At 46.0% G+C, this 20,873-nt stretch overlaps 1 protein-coding gene across 1 annotated transcript; it reads right to left on the bottom strand.

The window, feature by feature from the left end:
• Positions 1 to 1,672: 1,672 nt before the first annotated feature.
• LOC310841164 (uncharacterized protein) lies at positions 1,673 to 19,314 on the bottom strand. The gene is made up of 4 exons (XM_083731751.1): positions 19,169 to 19,314; positions 15,228 to 16,289; positions 5,582 to 5,974; positions 1,673 to 2,097 (listed from the first exon to the last, which is right to left on the bottom strand). Exons 1-4 carry the CDS (start codon positions 19,169 to 19,171, stop codon positions 1,915 to 1,917), a joined length of 1,641 nt encoding a protein of 546 aa, XP_083587877.1. The 5' UTR covers positions 19,172 to 19,314; the 3' UTR covers positions 1,673 to 1,914.
• Positions 19,315 to 20,873: the final 1,559 nt, after the last annotated feature.

The following is a 20,873-nucleotide window of genomic DNA, read 5'->3' as shown; positions in this document are numbered from 1 at the left end:
CTTACATACGTGCTTCTAAAGCAGGGGTCAGCAAACTTTTTCAGCAGGGGGCCAGTCCACTGTCCCTCAGACCTTGTGGGGGCCGGACTATATTTTGAAGGGAAAAAATATGAACGAATTCCTATGCCCCACAAATAACCCAGAGATGCATTTTAAATAAAAGGACACATTCTACTCATGTAAAAACACGCTGATTCCCGGACTGTCCGCCTACCCATGCTCTAAAGCATTGTTTCCCAACCTTGTGCCTCCAGCTGTTTTTGGACTACAATTCCCATCATCCCTTGCCACTGGTCTTGCTAGTCAGGGATGATGGGAGTTGTAGTTCAAAAACAGCTGGAGGCACAAGGTTGGGGAAACACTGCTCTAAAGTAACACCTCATGCTCTCTGCATATTTTTGTCCTTGTACTTAAACAACAACAACAATATTTTTAATTATATATTTCACCTTCTGAATCGCGACTACTGAAGTAGCTGATCAAAATGTTTTCAATTCATAGAATCACAGAATCTTAGAGTTGGAAGAGACCCAAGGGTCATCAAGGGTCCAACCCCCTGCAATGCAGGAATCTCAGCTAAAGCATACGTGACAGATGGCCAGCCAACCTCTGCTTAAAAACCTCCAAGGAAGGAGAGTCCATCACCTCCCAAGGGAGACTGTTCCACTGTCTAACAGCTCTTACTGTCAGAAAGTTTTTACAAATGTTTAGTCAGAATCTCAGAGTGGGGATTCAAGATAAAGATTGGAGATCTGGGCCCAAACTAACAAAATGAGTTTCAATAGGGACAAATCTCAGGTTTTACACTTAGGCAGGAGGAACCAGCTGCACAAATATAAAACGGGGAACACCTGGATTGCTAGTAATATGTGTGAAAAGGAAATTAGGGGTCTTGGTAGACCACAAGCTTAACATGAGCCCACAGTGTGATACAGCGGCAAAAATGCTAAGGCTATTCTAGGCTGCATCAACAGAAGTCTAGTGTCCAGATCAGGGGTCAGCAAACTTTTTCAGCAGGGGGCCAGTCCACTGTCCCTCAGACCTTGCGGGGGGCCAGACTATATTTGGGGGGGGGGGAAACAAAAACAAATTCATATGCCCCACAAATAACCCAGAGATGCATTTTATATAAAAGCACACATTCTACTCATGTAAAAACACGCTCAGACCGTCCACAGGCCGGACCGAGAAGGCGATTGGGCCAGATCCGGCCCCTGGGCCTTAGTTTGCCTACCCATGGTCCAGATCAAGGGAAATCAAAGTACCACCCTATTCTACCTTGGTCAGAACTCACCTGGAATACTGTGTTCAATTCTGGGCACCACAATTTAAGAAGAGTATTGACAAGCTGGACCATGTGCAAAGGAGCACTGGAAACCAACTTAGCAGCTGCAGCTTTGTCCAGTCTCTTTGACTCCCTGTCAGGAATCTGTTTACTTCTTCTGTTTACAGACTTTTAGGCTTCAAAGGATATAAAAATGGGGTCATTTTTTTTTAAAGGAAAACCATATTTGTGGACCATTTAGGAAGTTAGAGAACTTCTTGGGGAAGAAGAAGGTAGAGGTAAGGATCCCCACCTCGTGCGGTGTGCTAAGCAAATTCAGCAACGAGAATTTTTTTAAACTCTGTTATTAAAATAATTTATTAAAACTCAATTAAAAGTACATCAGGGTGCTTAGTCTGCATGCTTTATTGTGTCGCACATGTGTGTAAAGTGGGGGCAGAGAAAGATTGACAGAACTGGGATTTTTTTGGGTTTTTTTGCGATGCATGGGGTAGGCTTGCATTTTGTGCCTGTGTTGTGGGTATTGGCGACCGGGCTGCAAAGAGGAAGGTTGCATTAAATAAAGTCTGTGAAAATGCTGGTTCTGGGTGCATTGCCGGGGCCCTGTGAGCCATACATGCCAAAGACTCTTACTTCCAGAGTATTTTAATGGCACATATGAGGATGACACCGATGGCGAACATCTCATGCTTCTTAATGAAGAAGAACACCAGTTCCTTCGCTATATAGATGACGTGTATGAAGATGAAGCAATACAGGAACAAGGTGAACTGGTCCTGAGGTAACAGGAAATGGTGGCTTCCCCCAGAAGGCTGTGGAGAGAGCAAAGGGAAAAGGTGTGAAGTTCTAGCCATGTTGCTGCAGGTCACCAAAAGGCTCGCTGAACAAAGATGCACTCTATTTTTCCTTTGCAAGCGCCAGTAATTCCCACATTACACTTCCATAGTGAAACCCTCCTGCGCTGTTTATTGGAGGATGGATGGTGGCTAACAGATTGAGGTTGAATCCTGACAAGACAGAAGTACTGGCTTTGGGGGACAGGAGGCGGGTGGGTGTGGAGGACTCCCTGGTCCTGAATGGGGTAACTGTGCCCCTGAAGGACCAGGTGCGCAGCCTGGGAGTCATTTTGGACTCACAGCTGTCCATGGAGGCACAGGTCAATTCTGTGTCTAAGGCAGCTGTCTACCTGCTCCCTCTGGTATGCAGGCTGAGACCCTACCTGCCTGCATACTTTCTCGCCAAAGTGGTGCATGCTCTGGTTATCTCCCGCTTGGACTACTGCAATTCACTCTATGTGGGGCTACCTTTGAAGGTGACCCAGAAACTACACCTAATCCAGAATGCAGCAGCTAGACTGGTGACTGGGAGCGGCTGCCGAGACCACATAACACCGGTCTTGAAAGACCTACATTGGCTCCCAGTACGTTTCCAACCACAATTCAAAGTGTTGGTGCTGACCTTTAAAGCCCTAAACGGCCTCGGTCCAGTATACCTGAAGGAGCGTCTCCACCCCCATCATTCTACCCGGACACTGAGGTCCAGCTCCGAGGGCCTTCTGGTGGTTCCCTCACTGCGAGACGCCAAGTTACAGGGAACCAGGCAGAGGGCCTTCTCGGTAGTGGCACCTGCCCTGTGGAACGCCCTCCCACCAGATGTCAAAGAGAACAACAACTACCAGACCTTTAGACAACATCTGAAGGCAGCCCTGTTTAGGGAAGCTTTTAATGTTTGATCCATTACTGTATTTTAATATTGTGTTGGAAGCCGCCCAGAGTGGCTGGGGAAACCCAACCAGATGGGCAGGGTATAAATAATAAATAAATTATTGTTATTGTTATTGTGCCTCAGCCAGCCGCCTGACTTGCAGAATTTATCCCAGTAGCAGAACGTGCTCTCTATGGCTGCAGAATTTGGGTTTATGTTCAACATAGTTTGCATTATATTCTGATTCATAGTTTCCGAGCTGAATCCACTCGCCGAGTCTCCACTGCAACACATCCTTGTCTTTGCCCTGCATCTAATTCTTCCCTGATAGCACAATCCTCATTCTGAATCCTTCGCGCTATGCATTAAAGCCTATTCAGTGCACATTGGAAGCACAAGGTTTCCCACAAAGAATCCTGGGGACTGCAGTTCCCACCCTCAAAGAACCACCATTTCCAGTACCCTTATGAAACTACAGTTCCCATGATTCTTTGGGGGAAGTCACGGTCTTTGAATGGCTAGTGTGGATCTGCTTTTGGTTTCTCTGTTCAGGAGTTCTCCTGTCTTCACATACGGACCTCAAGTCAACACCCAGCCCATGCTGTTGGAAGTGGGTGGGACAAATTGCCTTCTCCATGATGACGCAACTATTTCCTACCCATTTTGGACCATTTGCCTGTGATTATCTTAACAAAAGATGAAACTGGCATGCCTGGGTCCTGACCATAAGGAAACCTTTTCCAGTCATTCTGGTTTCCAGCCTCTTTCACAGGAATGGGACACCTACGTCCACCAGGAACATTGCATAATGATCAATGTGTTCTGCTCTCAGGAAGAAATTAACCATTATCTGCCTTCAGTCCCTGAGCAGTATTACAAATTACTCTTCCCGAGAGCTTACCAAGCCAACGATGTCTTGCCATCTGTTCAAGTTCAGAGCACTTTTCTACTTGATTATTTCAAGGGTGGCCCCTTTCACCAGCTGAGTCATTTGATATTAGTCAGGTTGGCAAAGTTTTAATTATATGAAGCCACTGGCAGTGACCTTGTGAGTTGACAAACAGGAAATGCACCAGCCTCTGTGGGGGGTTTGGGGGGTGGGGTTTGGGGGTGGGCAGTGACTTTATTTTTATTTGCTTGTTTTTGGATTGTGAAGGGCAGTAGCCAAAATCATTTCTGCTCTATCTGCTGGCCAACCAAGTGGCTTCGTTTTCCTGTAGTTTCTCAGTTTTCAAACTGAATTGGGAACTCGTGGTGAGTGACTGGAGTCTTTGAGGAATTCAATCTCTAAAAGCAGCAGGAGGAGAAAGAAGCTACTAAGGGTCAAATTAACATGTTGCATGAGATCTGTCACTGGAATTCTCTCTCAAAAACCAAAACTAGCAAGTTGCTAGCAGCAAAGAAGGATGTCGAACACTTTCCCTTTGCTGTTTACTTGATCAAACTATTGCCCCACTCCCCACTGTTGTTTCCCCTGGGAAGGCAAAATGCTACAAATACAGCAAAAAGCAGCTTTGGGAGGGAATTTTGATCAGGAAAAGACCTCAGGGGAGGAGAAAGAAATACTTCCATGCTGCTGTGAGCAATTTTGCTTCCTACCCCTCTCCCTGGCTGACTTTCAGGTTTTTTGGGTTGTTGTTTCTTAAAGTGTCAAAAGATTATGGTCCATTTGCGAAATGCAGTTTGGCCATCAATTCAACTTCTTCAGAACAGCCAGGTGGGCCCTGTTCCTGGCTGTGGAAGTAGGGTAGAGTCTCATTAGAGGACAGGGCTGTGGCACCTTTATATGGAAAAGGAAACCTCAACAGGGGTTAGTAAAGGTAAAGGGACCCCTGACCATTAGGTCCAGTTATGGACGACTCTGGGGTTGCAGCGCTCATCTCCCTTTATTGGCTGAAGGAGCCGGCGTACAGCTTCCGGGTCATGTGGCCAGCATGACTAAGCCGCTTCTGGTGAACCAGAGCAGCACACGGAAACGCTGTTTACCTTCCTGCCGGAGCGGTACCTACTTATCTACTTGCACTGGTGTGCTTTCGAACTGCTAGGTTGGCAGGAGCAGGGACCAAGGAATGGGAGCTCAGCCGTTGCGGGGATTCGAACTGCCAACCTTCTGATCGGCAAGCCCTAGGCTCTGTGGTTTAACCCACAGCGCCACTCGCGTCCCTTCAGGAGACATAGCTATTAAATGTGCTGAAAGCCCTGCACTGCTTTGTACCTGCCACAGAAAATACAACCAGAAATGGTAAAAAAGGGTGTGTTTTTTATAAAAAAAAAAACGACAGTGGTACCTTGGGTTAAGTACTTAATTTGTTCCGGAGGTCCGTACTTAACCTGAAATTGTTCTTAACCAAAAGTACTACTTTAGCTAATGGGGCCTCCTGCTGCTGCCACGCCGCCGGAGCACGATTTCTGTTCTCATCCTGAAGCAAAGTTCTTAACCTGAAGCAATATTTCTGGGCTAGCAGAGTGTGTAACCTGAAGCGTATGTAACCCGAGGTACCACTGTACAGAAAATGCAAGTTGGATTGTGGCCTGTATCTTTTCTTCCTTCTTCTTCCTCTGCTTTTCTCACCTCCACCTGCCAGCCCTTACCTGTGCCGTTGACAGTGCCTGCTGGCGCATGGCTTCCATCTTCTCCTCATGCTGCCGCTGCTTCTCCTTGTCTTCGTAGCGGTACCTGGTCATGGTGAGCTCCATGTCTAGGCGCATCTTCTCCAGCTGAGTCGCCAGGGCACGGGCCTGCTTGTTGCTTGGCTGCTCCATCTGGACCCAGGTGTCCATCTCCCCCTCCGTGTTGGCCAGGCCGCGGTGCAGATTCTCCAGCTCCACCTGCGGCTTCATCCTCAGCTGTGCCTCTTCGTCTCGGATGTCCAGGGGGTCCGTCACATCGTTAGGGGTGCAGGGCGGCTCGGTCAGGTCGTCGGGGGCCGACGTTGGCTCAGTCACATTGTCGGCAGCAGACGAGACATTTTCAGGGTTGTCCTCCTAGCACGGAAAGGGTATCTAACCTGCTTTTGATGACACAAGCCCATCACCTTCCTCCCCCATTTTTCAAGAACAAAATTGCAATTTGTTCTTCGTTTTTGCTTTGAAATAAAAATAAGTGGGTATATAAAATATAAACGAATAAACACACAATATAGCGCTTTAAATGTTTTTTTAAAAAAACAAGCAGCTCTCATGAGGCATCACAGGAAAGGCACGACTTATGACTTAACCATAGTTTGATTTTCTGGTACCTATATATTTCATGCTAATCTCTAAGCTGGCAGGTAGCCATGCTCACTGCATGGCTGAAGAACTAACTGTGACTTATTTTTAAATGATGCATCTTCACCCTTTATCACTTTTGAAATTGGGGTTTGACCTCACAACTTGCTCAGGTTGGAAATTGTACCTAAGTTGGCTAACAGGCTGCATACTGAAAAGCAATTTAGGCAGCTGACGCAAAACAACCTATATCCCCTCACCACAAGAGAAAAATGGGGGAGTATACAACTTCTTGCTGCAAATTCATCATGATGCTCTAGAAGTGATGGTTCTATGCAAGATCACTTTCAATGCCAATTGTGCCTGCAAAACCTTTGGGGTGGCTGTGACGGACAGGCCCTGGGTCTGCCTCCTGGCATCCCAAGAACCAGTGAGAGCTGGTGGGACCAACAGTCAATCAGCAGAGAGTCAAATCCTAGAAGGACCTGAGGGGGGTGTTGCTGGTTAGAACAGTGATAGCCATTCTAGATCTACCTGAGAATTGGTTTGATAAAGAGTGCTGTTTAAAAATTTCTGTATAAAGAGGGTGTATCTTTAGGTTTTGTGCCTCACATGGGAAACCATCAAGGATTAAACAGGCAGACAGTTTTGTTCCCTCCTCACACTTTGAAACTCTAGGTGGGACGTGAGTGGAGACTGGGAAGCTTCACAGAACTACAATGCTGTTGGTAAACACAGGCGCTACCATAACATAGTTAATTATAGACTTCTATTGTGTGAATATGGGCTGCTGCCGGTAGCTTTATCTATTAACACTCCTATAATATTGGTCACACTACCCAGCACTCAACTTCAGTGAGGGTGTCTGTCACAATGGTGACACAACTTATTTTCCAGTCAGTGCATATCCCACAATTTCCTGCTGAAATCACAGTTGGTTGTTGTTTTTTTAACACCCAAAAGAGTTCTGGTTTATTGTTGTCCCATTTTTATTGTATTTGTAGCACCTGCAGGCAGCAATAATGTGGTAGCGCTGAGGAAGAATTGCAGAACAAACTTAAAGCAGGATAAATCCATCACTAGTCCACTACTGTTGTGCCCAGAGTGCACCGACAATAAAACACCAGTGTGGCTGGGCCTCTTCTTAAAATTGAGTAGCTCTCATTGCGGTCAGTGCTTGGATAGAAGGCTCCTTCAGAGCCCTGTCCAAACAGCTCTGAGCTTCCTGAAGGAAGAGCAAGACAAAGGATAATGAACAACCATTCTTACCATAAGCGACTGAAGCTCAAGGCAGTAGGCGTGTGAATAACAGGGCTGCACACCACACTAGGCAGCCTTTCGTTTCACTAGGCTCTCACTGTCCCATGATGCACTTCTGCAACCCGCCACCCCAGACAATTTAAAAAGCAAAGCCAGACTTAACAGAGTCAACTGCCAAACTGATGTCATAGATGCCTCACTATGACATCACAGCCCGCCTGTTGCTACAACTGGCTCATCACTCAGTAGTAGAAAACCTGATTTCCATATTCTGAATGCTGAGCAAATGGCAAAAGGAAGTGGGTTTTAGCTTAAAAGCCTCATTTATAGTGTCTATTGTAATGCTGGGCTGCATCTACACAGCTATAAAAAAATGTTCTGAAATTGCTTTAAAAAAAACTTTTTAAAGCTCACAATGTAAAATTTCATAAAGTTCCAATTTCAGCTCTACAGCGCCATCTGGTGCCACAGTATTCTAACACATTTATAACTTTTGGGTTTCTTTTTTTACTAACAGATAGGTAGCCGTGTTGGTCTGCCATAGTCAAAACAAAAAAATTCCTTCCAGTAGCACCTTAAAGACCAACTAAGTTAGTTCTTGGTATGAGCTTTCGTGTGCATGCACACTTCTTCAGATACCTAATTTTTTTACTAATGTAGCTGAGTCCCAGATTGGTATATAAACATGGCGGCTATGTCTGCGAAATACCCTAATATTTATATGGTGGAGGTTTTGTGTTCTGTCTTATCCTTCTTTTCTATCACCCCAACCTATCATCCCAGTGATAAAAATGAGCAGGCCTATTGGACTGCCACCATAAACTATAACTTTTCATCATTTCAGAAAAAAATAGATCTGTTACCTGATTAAAGGAATCTTATTCGATTAACTGTGTAAGTTTTAATTGTATATGAATATAAACAATAGTTCTAGCGCAACATGCACTTCTCCCCCTGTCTTAGCCCACAAGATGATGCATGCGTTCAGTTGTTTTATATTTATTTAAAGCATTTTAATCTTGCTTGTTGGAAAAGAAAAGCTCCCAGAATAGCTACAAGATGTTTGCGATGAGGCGGTCCCTGCCCTCAGACTTGCAATCTTTCGTGAGCCCCTCCATCTTATGCTCAGGTAATATATACTGTATGTATAAATGATTCCATATATCCTAAAGACATGTAACCATGGGAAGCTGCCTTTTACTCATACTACTACTACTGCTAATAATAATAATTTATTATTTATACCCCGCCCATCTGGCTGGGTTTCCCCAGCCACTCTGGGTGGCTTCCAGCAAAATATTAAAATACAATAATTAAGCAAATATTAAAAGCTTCCCTAAACAGGGCTTCCTTCAGATGTCTTCTAAAAGTCAGGTAGTTGTTTATTTCTTTGACATCTGGTGGAAGGCCATTCCACAGGTTGGGTGCCATTACCAAGAAGGCCCTCTGCCTGGTTCCCTGTAACTTTGCTTCTCGCAGTGAGGGAACTGCCAGAAGGCCCTCGGAGCTGCACCTCTGTGTTAGGGCTGAACGAAGGGAGTGGAGATGCTCCTTCTGGTATACTGGGCCGAGGCCGTTTAGGGTTTTAAAGGTCAGCACAATTGGTCCATCCAATTCTGTATTGTCTGCCCAGGCTGCCCGCTGAGGCACTCCAGGCTTCTAGGCAAAGTTGTCTCCCAGTCCTATGTTGAGATGCCAGGGATTGAATGTGGGACCTTCCATATGGCAAACAGATGCTCCACCACTGAGCCCCAGCCCTTCCCCTAGTTTTGCCACACCACTATCTTTAACTCACACATGAGTATGCTGGATAGTACAGGAAGGTGCCACTTGAGAAAAGAACATCAGATGATGGTTCCTCAGATTGGGTATGGTTGTGTTCCTGTGGTCTGAAAGCTGAGCGCAACTGGCTGTTGGGCTACGTGTTTCCTCCTCCTCCTTGAAAAATTTGGCTACCACCCCATATAACTTTTGGAACAATGGCCACCGCTTCCTTTTTCTGATCCCAGTCTCCTCCCCTCATTGCCTTTGTGATCTGCGGGCACAAAGCAGCCAGCTGTATGTGTAACGGACAGTCTGTGTCTTGAATGGAGTTGTTGCCTTATTCATTCACGACAGACCAGGCGGCCAGGGGGACAACAAGCCCCTTTGTCAGGAGATCTAGCCAAAGGCATTTTGACTGTCTCCACTGACTTCATATTTATCTGGTCTCCTCCTCATCTGCGAGTTAAACAATGTGATGCTTTGTCTCCGAGTTGTGAGCGAGCAACTTTTCCTTCCCTTGCTGGAACTTCGGCGAACTACTTATTTATTTATCCGCCCCAATTAAGCCGCGCATGTCTCGCCAAAGAATGAATGAGATAATGTTATTGAACGGTGAATGCTGGAAGGGAGAGTCTCTGTCTCTCTGTGTGGCCTGTTTTAAAGGACTGTGAGCGCAAACAGGTGGAGTTCCACTTCTCCTTTTTAAGTCATTTTTAAAAAGCCTTGAAAAATACGTTTGCAGAATTGCTAGAGACAGCTGTGGAGAGGGAGAAGAGTGTTTACTAAGGAGATTAGGAATTTGCCTTATACTGAATCAGACCATTAGTCCATCTAGGCCAGTATTTTCAACAATGGCTATCAGCAGCTCTCCATGGTTTCTAGTCCCACAATCTCTCTCTCTCTCTCTCTCTCTCTCTCTCTCTCTCTCTCTCTCTCTTTTCTCTCTCTCTCTCTCTCTCTCTCTCTCTCTCTCTCTCTCTCTCTTTCTCTCTCTCTCTCTCTCTCTCTCTCTCACACACACACACACACAGAACGATTTCCCTATGGAAACAGAGGAACATATTTACCGTATTTTTCGCTTTATAAGATGCACCAAACCACAAGACGCACCTAGTTTTTGGAGGAGGAAAGCCAGAAAAAAAATATTCTGAATCTCAGAAGCCAGAACAGCAAGAGGGATCACTGCGCAGTGATAGCAGCAATCCCTCTTGCTGTTCTGGCTTCTGGGATAGCTGCGCAGCCTGCATTTGCTCCATAATACGCACACACATTTCCCCTTACTTTTTAGGAGGGAAAAAGTGAGTCTTATAGAGCAAAAAATACAGTAATTCTTACTAACTCCACCCAAGTTTCACCTCCCATTTTCTTAAACCTTTTTATATATACAGTATATAAATGAAGTTTTCTAAAAGCAATGACAAACTCCTCTCCAACAGCCTTTCTGCGACCCGACTGTGTAAAAGGCAAAAAGAACTCCGTAATCTCAGCAAAAGAACACAGTCGATCCATAGTTGAACCACAAGCTCTGCCTTGCAGCTTTTCGAAGCCTGAAACTTCAACATCCAGCTGCATCTGGAAATTGCATGCATGTGCTTGCAAAAAAAATGGGCTACCTTTTGCATGCAGTATTTACAAGGGACCCAAACTTCGGAGACATCTCCTGCATTACTTTTATTTTCTTGCTTGAGGAGGAGCTGGGCGTCATCTGGAAGTGGTGTATATGACCTTTGGGTTGAGTTCGGCTGAAGTCTACTGAGCAAAATTGGAATGGAGGCAGGCACCTTTTTACTTGATCAACATGTTGAGAACAGATTAATCTAACAGTGATTAACTAAACTGGAGCCCAAAGTACATATTGTTAACAAATGAGAAGGGGTAGGATATGAACAGGCTGTGACTGCAATCCCCTATATACTTACCTGGGATGGGAGTAAGCCCTACTGAATATGGTGGGATCTACTTTCCATGTAGGTTCGCAGGTGGCGCTGTGGCTTAAACCACAGAGCCTAGGACTTGCCGATCAGAAGGTCGGCGGTTCAAATCCCCACAACGGGGTGAGCTCCCATTGCTTGGTCCCTGCTCCTGCCAATCTAGCAGTTTGAAAGCACACCAGTGCAAGTAGTTAAATAGGTACCGCTCCGGCAGAAAGGTAAATGGCGTTTCCGTGCGCTGCTCTGGTTCGCCAGAAGCGGCTTAGTCATGCTGGCCACATGATCTGGAAGCTGTACGCCGGCTCCCTCGGCCAGTAAAGTGAGATGAGCTCCGCAACCCCAGAGTCGGTCACGACTAGACCTAATGGTCAGGGGTCCCTTTACCTTTAGCTTTACTTTCCATGTAGGCATGCACTGTGAAATAAATGGCAACCTGATTCTCCATTATGGCAGAGATGGAGAGCCTTAATTCAAAGTGCTGGTTTTGATTGATAAAGCCATAGGTGGCTCAGGATTGTGGTACTTCAAGGACCACGTCTCCTGACATGAACTGACCAACGCCTGTGATAATAATCTGAGGCCCTTCTTTGTGGGCTCACTCGATGTGAGGTTCAGAAAGTGGCAGCACAGGAACAGGCCTTTTCCACGGTGGCCCCCCACTTGTGAAATGCTCTTCGCAAGGAGGTACACCTGGCACCATCTTTATCTACTTAGGCAAACACTTCTCTCTGTACCCAGGCTTCTGGCACTTACTTTATAGCTCTTTTGCTGTATTCTTAGACTTCTATTTTTGCTCGTGATTGGTTTTTAATGCAAATCGTTTTGGTCGCTGTGTGAGAAAAACGACTAACAAATAAAATAAAAATAACCACCCTTCAGATGTTGTTGGACCACAGCTCCCATCATTCCATCATCATAAACGGCCTCAGCCCAGTATACCTGAAGGAGCGTCTCCACCCCCATCGTTCTGCCCAGACACTGAGGTCCAGTGCTGAAGGCCTTCTGGTGGTTCCCTCACTGTGAGAAGCAAAGCTACAGGGAACCAGACAGAGGGCCTTCTCGGTAGTGGCGCCTGCCCTGTGGAATGCCCTCCCATCAGATGTCAAAGAGAAAAACAACTACCTGACATTTAGAAGACATCTGAAGGCAGCCCTGTTTAGGAAACTTCTTAATGTGTGACATTTTAATGTATTTTTAATCTTTGTTGGATGCCGCCCAGAGTGGCTGGGGAAACCCAGCCAGATGGGCGGGGTACAAATAAATTATTATTATTATTATTATTATTATTATTATTATTATTATTATATCCCTGAACATGGGTAATGCTGGCTGGGGCTGATAGTAGTTGGAGGGCCAAAGGCTTCCCATCACTGGATTATGACACCTCCTGACCCAGACGAGCTCAAATAGTATTCATACAGTCCGGCAGAGCCTGTATTACTTCTGCAGCATAGTTGTGGTACTATGTACATGCCAAAAGCACCTGTAGACTCTCCGTTAAACTCCCAGAGCTCAAGCTTGAGCTGGGAGATGAACCAGGACTTGAGTCTAATGGTCTAACACTTTTAGTGTATCTTTCATCTTTGTTGGAAGCCGCCCAGAGTGGCTGGGGAAACCCAGCCAGATGGGCGGGGTACAAATAATAAATTATTATTATTATTATTATTATTATTATTATTATTATTATTCTATCTTCTCAGGGCTGGCCCTAGGAGAAATACTACTCCTGGGACGAAATGCTTTCAGCACCTCTGTTCCCTGCCTCCCATGGCCAGTTTTACAGTGTTGCCAAGTGGTATGGCTTGCTCAGGACAGCAAAACCTAGTGTCCTGCTGTGCTCAGGCTTCCCTAGAAATGTTCATGAAAAGGACCCCAAACAGGCATGCTGAGTTGGGCCCAACATTGGAGGGCCTGTCGCGCATGCATGATGTCACACGTGCGACGCCCTGGTCCCCCCCATTGGGCCATGCCTGCCGGGATGTGCGGGTGCCTGCCGAGATGCTCTGGCGATTGCGGTGGGGGGCACAGAGGGAGTGCCAGCACATGCCTAGGGGCAGTGGGGGATGACAGCACTCTCAGTATTGGGGGGGGTCAGCCCCCTGCCATGAAATGTTGAGGGGGCAGAAGCCCTTCCTGCCCCCTATAGCCAGCGCCCCGACCCAAAGTTAGCTCTCAGTAATTTTGCTCTAGCTCACAGCAGGCAATACACTCAGCAAACATCAAGTCACCAAGCTCAATACTGTTTTCTCTTCGGTGTGACCCTTGGCACAAGCTCCCAACTCGCCTACCCATAAAACCAGACCTGTATTTGCTGAATTGACTCTATGCGAGTACTGTCAACCCCTGATATGCACAGGGATTGCGTTCCAGGTCATTGTGCACATCACCGGAGCAGACATAAGTCTACCTACCCCACTCTGTTCTGCCCCTGTCCCCATTCCGCCCTCTTCTGGGTCCAAAAATGGCATGCACATGTACGGTTGCTCATGCTTTGAGCTCGTGCAAAATGGTCGTTCCTTGTACACATCTCATGGAGGAAAACACAAGGCAGAGAGTCTAGCGTGTTTTATCAAAGTATAATATACTACAGGCAATGCAGAGCAGAGGTTCAAAGTTATAAGGGAGAGACATTCTGTGTGTATTTGCTGATAGCCCAGCCTATGGAAGGAAGGAAGCCAATAGACAGGGCACAGGTTCCTCATTCAGACTGTGGAAGAAAGAAAAAGAGTTGCATGAACAGGATTCGGAAGACAGAGAGTCAAACCTAGTCCCTTTCATAGCTGTCAAGCGTCCCTTATTTGGCGGGACAGTCCCTTATCCCAGTGCCATGTCCCGCTGCTGTCCCTTATTGATGAGGCTTTGTTTGGCTGCTGGCTGGGCTTTCTGCCTTTGGCTCAGAGGGGCTCAGAAGTCAAACATACCTGTGCCCGGAAAATCCCTTATTTTGGCTGCTGATCCCTTATTTTCGAGGCTGCTTTATTTTCAAATCTGTAAGTTGACAGCTATGGTCCCTTTCAAATTTCCATTCAAGGTTTAAACCCACCAATGCCCAAGCCCAGTGACCAGCAGTGAAATAGCAATAAGCCTAGAAACATTCAGGAGCACCAGTGGAATGTCACCCATAAAATGATGTCTCCTGTGCTGATTAGATCACAGGTATCTGATGGTGTATTTGATGTTTTGACATAGGCCCTACAGCAGGGATAGGAACCCAGGGTTCCTCCAAATGTTGCCCAACTACCCCTGAACAGAAAATTGTAAACTTGGAAGGCAGTACCATCAAACTACCTCCAACACTCTTAACTACATTATCTCATCTTCCCATTTTCTCTCATTTCTGAGGTGTGTGTGGGATTATAGTTAATTTTTAAAATCAGTACTATATGCCACCATTTGCCGATAAGGTCTGAGGGCAGCGTGCATCTATAAAAATATAAAAGCAATGCCATAAAATAAAGGTCAAATCATAGTAAAAACAGTTCTGTAATTCTAAGATACCAGAGGAAAAGGCTGCGTTAACCGGAGACCAATGCAGATGTTTGTTTTTTCCCACATTCATGTTGATTTGTGCTCATGATGTTACTGGGATGGTCACACAGACCCTGCTTTCAGTACCGTTTGTGCCTACAAAAATTTCCAAGCAGTCACATTGGTTCATTTCTGATTAGTGCCGATCCCTCAGCTTCCTGCTCACGTCCTGAAACTTTTTTAAATAGCGCAAGCGTTCTGGTTTATTTCTGCCTGGCTTTTGTCATGCTGTAGTCCCGCCAGACTGAAATAAAGTGACAGCACTGTGGGAACATCAGAAAACAAACTAGAGCAGGATAAAACCCCACCACTTGGGAGCTGTCACTGTGTCAATAACTTGTTGTGGAATCCACCTGCAATAAAGCACCCATCTGGAGGAGCCTGTATTTGTCAAAGGACATTATTTGCATTTTACAGTCCTTTCCGCAAGAGCAGGTAAGAGGCGAGCCAGAGCAAAAGGGTCTCTGTGTACAAGAGGGCTAGAAAAAGGCTTGCGATCCAGTATGACCACAGCCTCCCTTCTTATCTCCCGGTATCCCCTTTACCTCCTTGGGTGTTGCCTGTTGCTGACGCAGCTGTTCCATCTTCTCCTCATGCTGCCGCTGCCTCTCGTTCTCTTCATGCTCGTATTTGAGCCTCGTTAGCTCAAACTCCATCCTCCTCTTCTCCAGCTCGGTCTCGATGGCTAAGTCCAACCTGCTGCTCGACCACTCTGACTCTGCTCCGCTCACCACAATGCGGGGCACCTGCAGACCCAGGTGCTCAGTCACCTCGTCGGTCTTCTGTTCTGGTGGCACTGGCGGCTTACCTGCCTCCAGGATCTTCTCCAGCGGTTGTTCAGGCTTTGGGCCTTCCTGTTGCCCACTAGGCTCAGAGTGGGACTTCTTTTCAGTCACATCTGGCAAGTAGACTTCCATGGCCAGCTGTAGTTCTATCCTCATCTTCCCCACCTCACCAAAGGTCTCAGAAAACGACTCAGTTGCAGCTTCCGCCTTGCTCCCTGTCGCCTTCGGGCCCAGCACTCGGATATTCCCTTGCCGCAGGCGCAGCTTCTCCATGGTTTCCTCGTGCTGCCGCTGCTTCTCCTTGTCCTCGTACATTTTTCGCTCGTGCTGCCGCTGCCGCTCGTTCTCCTCGGAGATTTGCTTCAGCTTGGCCAACTCAAATTCCATGCGCATCTTCTCCAGCTCAATTTCCGTGATGGGGTCCAAATTGCTCCCCCGCTGCTCCTCGTCCCCTTGGCCAGGCGTTCTGCATGGCAAGTGTTGGCGTATGTTCTCCATCTTCTCCTCGTGTTGCCGCTGCTTGTCGTTCTCCTCGTGCTGGCGCTTCAGAAGGGTCAGCTCAAAGTCTAAGCGCATCTTCTCCATTTCGCTATCGGCTCCCTGGGTCTGCTTGGCGTTCTTCTGCTCCTGCTCCTTGGCTCCTTGGCCGTCCTTCTCCTCTCTTTGCTCATCCTTCTCCTCTTTGGCAACCGCGTCTAACGGCAGAGGGCTGCTGGCGGCTTCTAGCTGCCTTCTGGTCACTAACGGTGTTCGTTGGTCTCCATTAGCGAGCGCGTCAGTCACAATCGCGGGGATGGCTGGGGACCCTGAACTGTTGGCATCCTGAAACAGATTGCGGGTGGGGAAGGGAGAAGTCACACACGCTTTTCTGAGAAGACATCATCAACAAATATCACATCGGGGGCAGGAAAGTTAAGGGGGGGAAATTCAACTGGTTTTAATGCACGAGTGTCAGGCTTTGGGGAATCGACCTCCTCCCCTGTAGCCATAAATGAGCAGATCAAACAAAAGGGAATTTTTACCAGTTTCTTTATTAAACACAGCAAATGACAAAAGAAAGGGTCTACCCAGAATGGCGGTGCTCACAATTAAGGCTTACACCCCCTTCATTCCTATTAATCTACATAACTCCTATGTTTTGTAATCTGAGTTTGTAGACTCTGCACTTTCTGTTTTGAGACTTTCTGAGCTCTTCTTGACCTTGAGAAGAGTGGATAAATGCTGTCCAATGACTGTGAATCTGTTAACCCTCTCTCTCCCAGTGTTTTTTCTGCTAGCTGTTCCCCATCCAGTATTTCCCAGCTTCTGCCTTCTGAACTGTGCCCCTCTGTAAACCACTGTTCCAAATCTATACTGTCTTCCCGCTCCTGGGAAGATTCAGGAGCAGGAGCAGGGGGAGGAGGTGGCTCCCACGATTCCTCCTCAGTGCAACACTCCTCAGCACAGTCCGTGACAGCAAGGCCAAAATGGCTGTGTTGCACAAAAGGGCCCCACTCCACAGCAACTTGGAGCAAGGCTCTTAGTTTGGCTGCCCCTGTTCTGTGGAACAGCATCCCCATCCAAATATGAAGGCACCCACTATCTTCACTTTCCCAAATTGTCCAACTTTTTTGAACAAAATCCGGGATATCCACACCCACCATGCTGCCCTGCCCCACCTCTCACAGCTCACACTACTTGTCCTCACCCTCCCAACACTCATCGCTTGCTTGCGCTACTCACCCTCACTCTTGATGCTCTCGCCCGGCGCTCTGGCATTCAGCAGAGTCATGCCAGATCACTGGTCTGGAAGGCGCTTTGGCGCGACTCTGCTGACAATTGCCAGAGTGAGTGTCTCTTTGACTGAAAAACAGGACATTCTGAGATTGAAACAGAAGTCAGGATTGGCTTTTGGATACAGGATGTCCCACTAAAAATGGGACAGTTGGCTTTCCAGAAAGAACGGAAGACATCTTTTTTTTCCTAACAAGATTCACAGCTGAATGGATGGGACTCTGCTGTGGGTGCCTACTTCATCCTGAAAGACGTACACTGGCTCCCAGTACGTTTCCAAGCATAAGTCAAAGTGTTGGTGCTGACCTTTAAAGCCCTAAATGGCCTCAGTCCTGTATACCTGAAGGAGCGTCTCCACCCCCATCTTTCTGCCCAGACACTGAGGTTCATTGCCAAGGGCCTTCTGGCGGTTCCCTCACTGCAAGAAGTGAGGTAACAGAGAACCAGGCAGAGGGCCTTCTCAGCAGTAGCACCTACCCTGTGGAACGCCCTCCCACCAGATGTCAAGGAAATAATCTACTATCTGACTTTTAGAAGATATCTGAAGACAGCCCTGTATAGGGAAGTTTTTAAATGTTTCATTACGTTTCTCTGTATGTTGGAAGCCACCCAGAGTGGTGGGGTACAAATATTTTATTATTATTAAATTTTATCTGCTGTTATTTTTATGTTGTTTTCAGCTGTCCCTCCCCCCCCCCCTCTGTATTGTATTTTGCACATTACCTTGAGACATGTGCCAAAATTTTGTTGTTGGCACCCATCTTTCTCGAGAGGGATGTGAAAGTGTGTCAGAATAGTGAAATGGCATGGGAAGTTTAGATGACATGGGAAGATAAGGCAAATTCATGGAGAATAAGCTATCGATGGCTAGATGGCTATGAGTCACAATAGGGATATGCTATCTGTAAGGTCTATCATCCGGAGACAGCTGTTGACCTCATATCCTGCTTGCAAGCCTTCCAGAGGTTGACCACTATAGGAAACAGGATGCTAAATTAGCTAGGCCTTTGGTCTGATCCAGCAGAGTTCTTATTTTCTTAGCTTAGGTGGGTATATCTTTGGTCCAATGAAGGACAAGATAGGAAGAGGAGGAGGAGGAGAAAATAAGGGGATTGCATATCAACAGAGTCAAAAATCACCAAATGTCAAGAAGATCAAGGAACAAGAGGAGGCCAATTGACTTCTCATCCAATCCTGCTGCAATGCAGGAATCTCAACTCAAGCATCCATGACAGATGGATATCCAACCTCTGCCTAAAAACCTGCAAGGAAGGAAAGTCCACCACTTCCCGAGAGAGTCTGTCCCACTACTGAGCAGCTCTTAACTGTCAGAAAGTTCTTTCTGATGTTCAGTCGGATTCTCCTTTCTTGTAAGTTGAAGTCACTAATTTGGATCCTACCCTATGGAGCAGGAGAAAACAAGCTTGCTCCATCTTCTACGTGACAGCCCTTTCAATATTTGAAGATGGCTGTATAAATTGTTCAAACTAACAAACAAACTGCATCAGCATTCTTGAGTGTTTTTCTAGGGTGCATGGAGATAAAATACTCTGCTTTTAATTTCACATTTAATTATTTATAATGCTAATATCCCACCTTTCCTCCATGAAGCTTAAGGTGGTATTCATTGTTCCCCATCCTACCCTTTTATATGTATATATATAAAAAAATCCTCTCAGCAGCTCTGTGGCGTAGGTTAAGCTGAGAGAAAGTGACTGGCCCATTAGGCTCACTTTGTGAGCGAGAGACCCAGGTTCAAATTGCTGGGCTGGGCTTGGGCCAGCCCTCAGTCTAGCCTACTACACAGGGTTGTTGTGAGAATAAAATGCAGGAGGGAGAGAAAAATAATTGTATGGTGCTTGGGAAGAAAGGTGAGATATAAATGAAATAAAAATGAAAGACAAAGGTATGAGAGTGACGGATCTTACCATGGCGAAACTGGGCCCAGGGAGACAAGAATCTTAACCACGGCACATGCAGAGATATAATTTCCCCCTCAATCGGACACCAGCTGCCCCACTTTGCAAAACCAGGCCATGCAAATCCACATTCCAGGCCAACTGCCGTGATGATGTCACGAGATTCCGCACTCAGCTTCTTCCTCACCCTCCCAAGCGACTCCGGCAAGAAACACATTCAGCTGCTAACAATTTGGCCCAGGGTTCCTTCAGCTGCTCATTAGTAGAGCATGTGGGCGAATCTGGTCAATTTCATCTTCTCTCAGTTTCTCATTTTTTTTTTCTAGTCTTAGGGCCTGTTCTCCACATTTCCTTTTTATTATTATTATTACATTTAAAAAAATTAATTTTCAATTACAAAAATTCAATATGCACCATATTATATCAACACCAAATAGCAATACCAACTCAAATACAAATCAATTACATAGCCAATTATAAATTTTGGGTGGCTTCCCACGTGCTGTACTTCAAGGTCTTATTCCCTTTAATTCTGCCTCAAGACTGTCACTCAAACCAAATACGATCCATTCTTGATAAAATCACTTATACCACAGCTACAATAATTAACTTCAATTCGCATTAACAAATATAATAATTTGTAGATTCCACATTTCCATGTCAGTTTGCAAATTCTTTAAATAAAAAAAAAACCTCTTGTGAAAATTGGTTGGCATTTGAGGGTGAAATGCACACAATATGCAATTTTGTGTGCATTATAATTATTATGTTTCCCTCTCAAAAGTGAAACTGAAAGCAACTTACACACACACACACACACACACACACACACACACGAAACAAATCCAAGCCTGCTAAAAGATAACCAGAAAATTAAGATCTAAAGATATGGGTCTATATGAACATTTTTGCTCGGCACTTGAAAAAAAATAGTGATGATACTAAGCCGGCTATGTCAGCATCGCCCTTGACCAACTGGACTCATGCACTTCAGCCCCGACTGGGCTAGGCGAGCTGGGTAGCACTTCCAGAGACCACCTTCTGCACAGGAACAGGTCAAAGTGCTGTGGACTCACAGCTTAGAGTTGTGAGCACCGGATTCACTTCCACAAGAAGACAGTCGTCACACAGCAGAGTACAGCAGAGTATATAAACGACTTGGAGAGCAGCTCTGTAGAATATCTTCTTTATTCTATCTACAACTACTATACAACTATATACATAGCTTAATGGGTTCTAAGCATAAAGAATGCTGCACTGCACTGAGTGTCTGCAGCTGCTCTTAGCAGCAACGTTATCTATACACACAATCTCTAACACTCAGTCTCTCTCTCTCCGACACACTGACTGACTGACTCACACTTTGATGTGGTGCTGGGGCAGAATAAGTAGAGAGCAGACCACTGCTCCTCCTCTCTGGAGAGTCAGCAGAGATCATCAGGAGATTCTTGGATATGGGAGGGGTGAAATCTCCTCAGGCTACCCTGTACACATTTTATGCAAGCAATTTCCCTTAATATAATATTTTGCTGTACACTTTGTCCTAGCACATGTGGTTTTGCACACATTATTTGACTGTAGAAGCGAACCGCAAAACTCAGAGACGTGAGCATTTGGAAGGGTTTGTTTTGGTTCAGGTTTTGTTTCAAGAAGTGCGAATTGGGTCGATTCGTCTTTGAATGAAAACTAAATTGATTTTCTCCCCCAGACCCAT

Source organism: Podarcis gaigeae (assembly GCF_964106915.1).
Source record: "Podarcis gaigeae genome assembly, chromosome: 3".
NCBI classification, from domain to species: domain Eukaryota; kingdom Metazoa; phylum Chordata; class Lepidosauria; order Squamata; family Lacertidae; genus Podarcis; species Podarcis gaigeae.
Note: the sequence above shows the minus strand (reverse complement) of the source record. Positions and strands in the feature narration are given on the sequence as shown.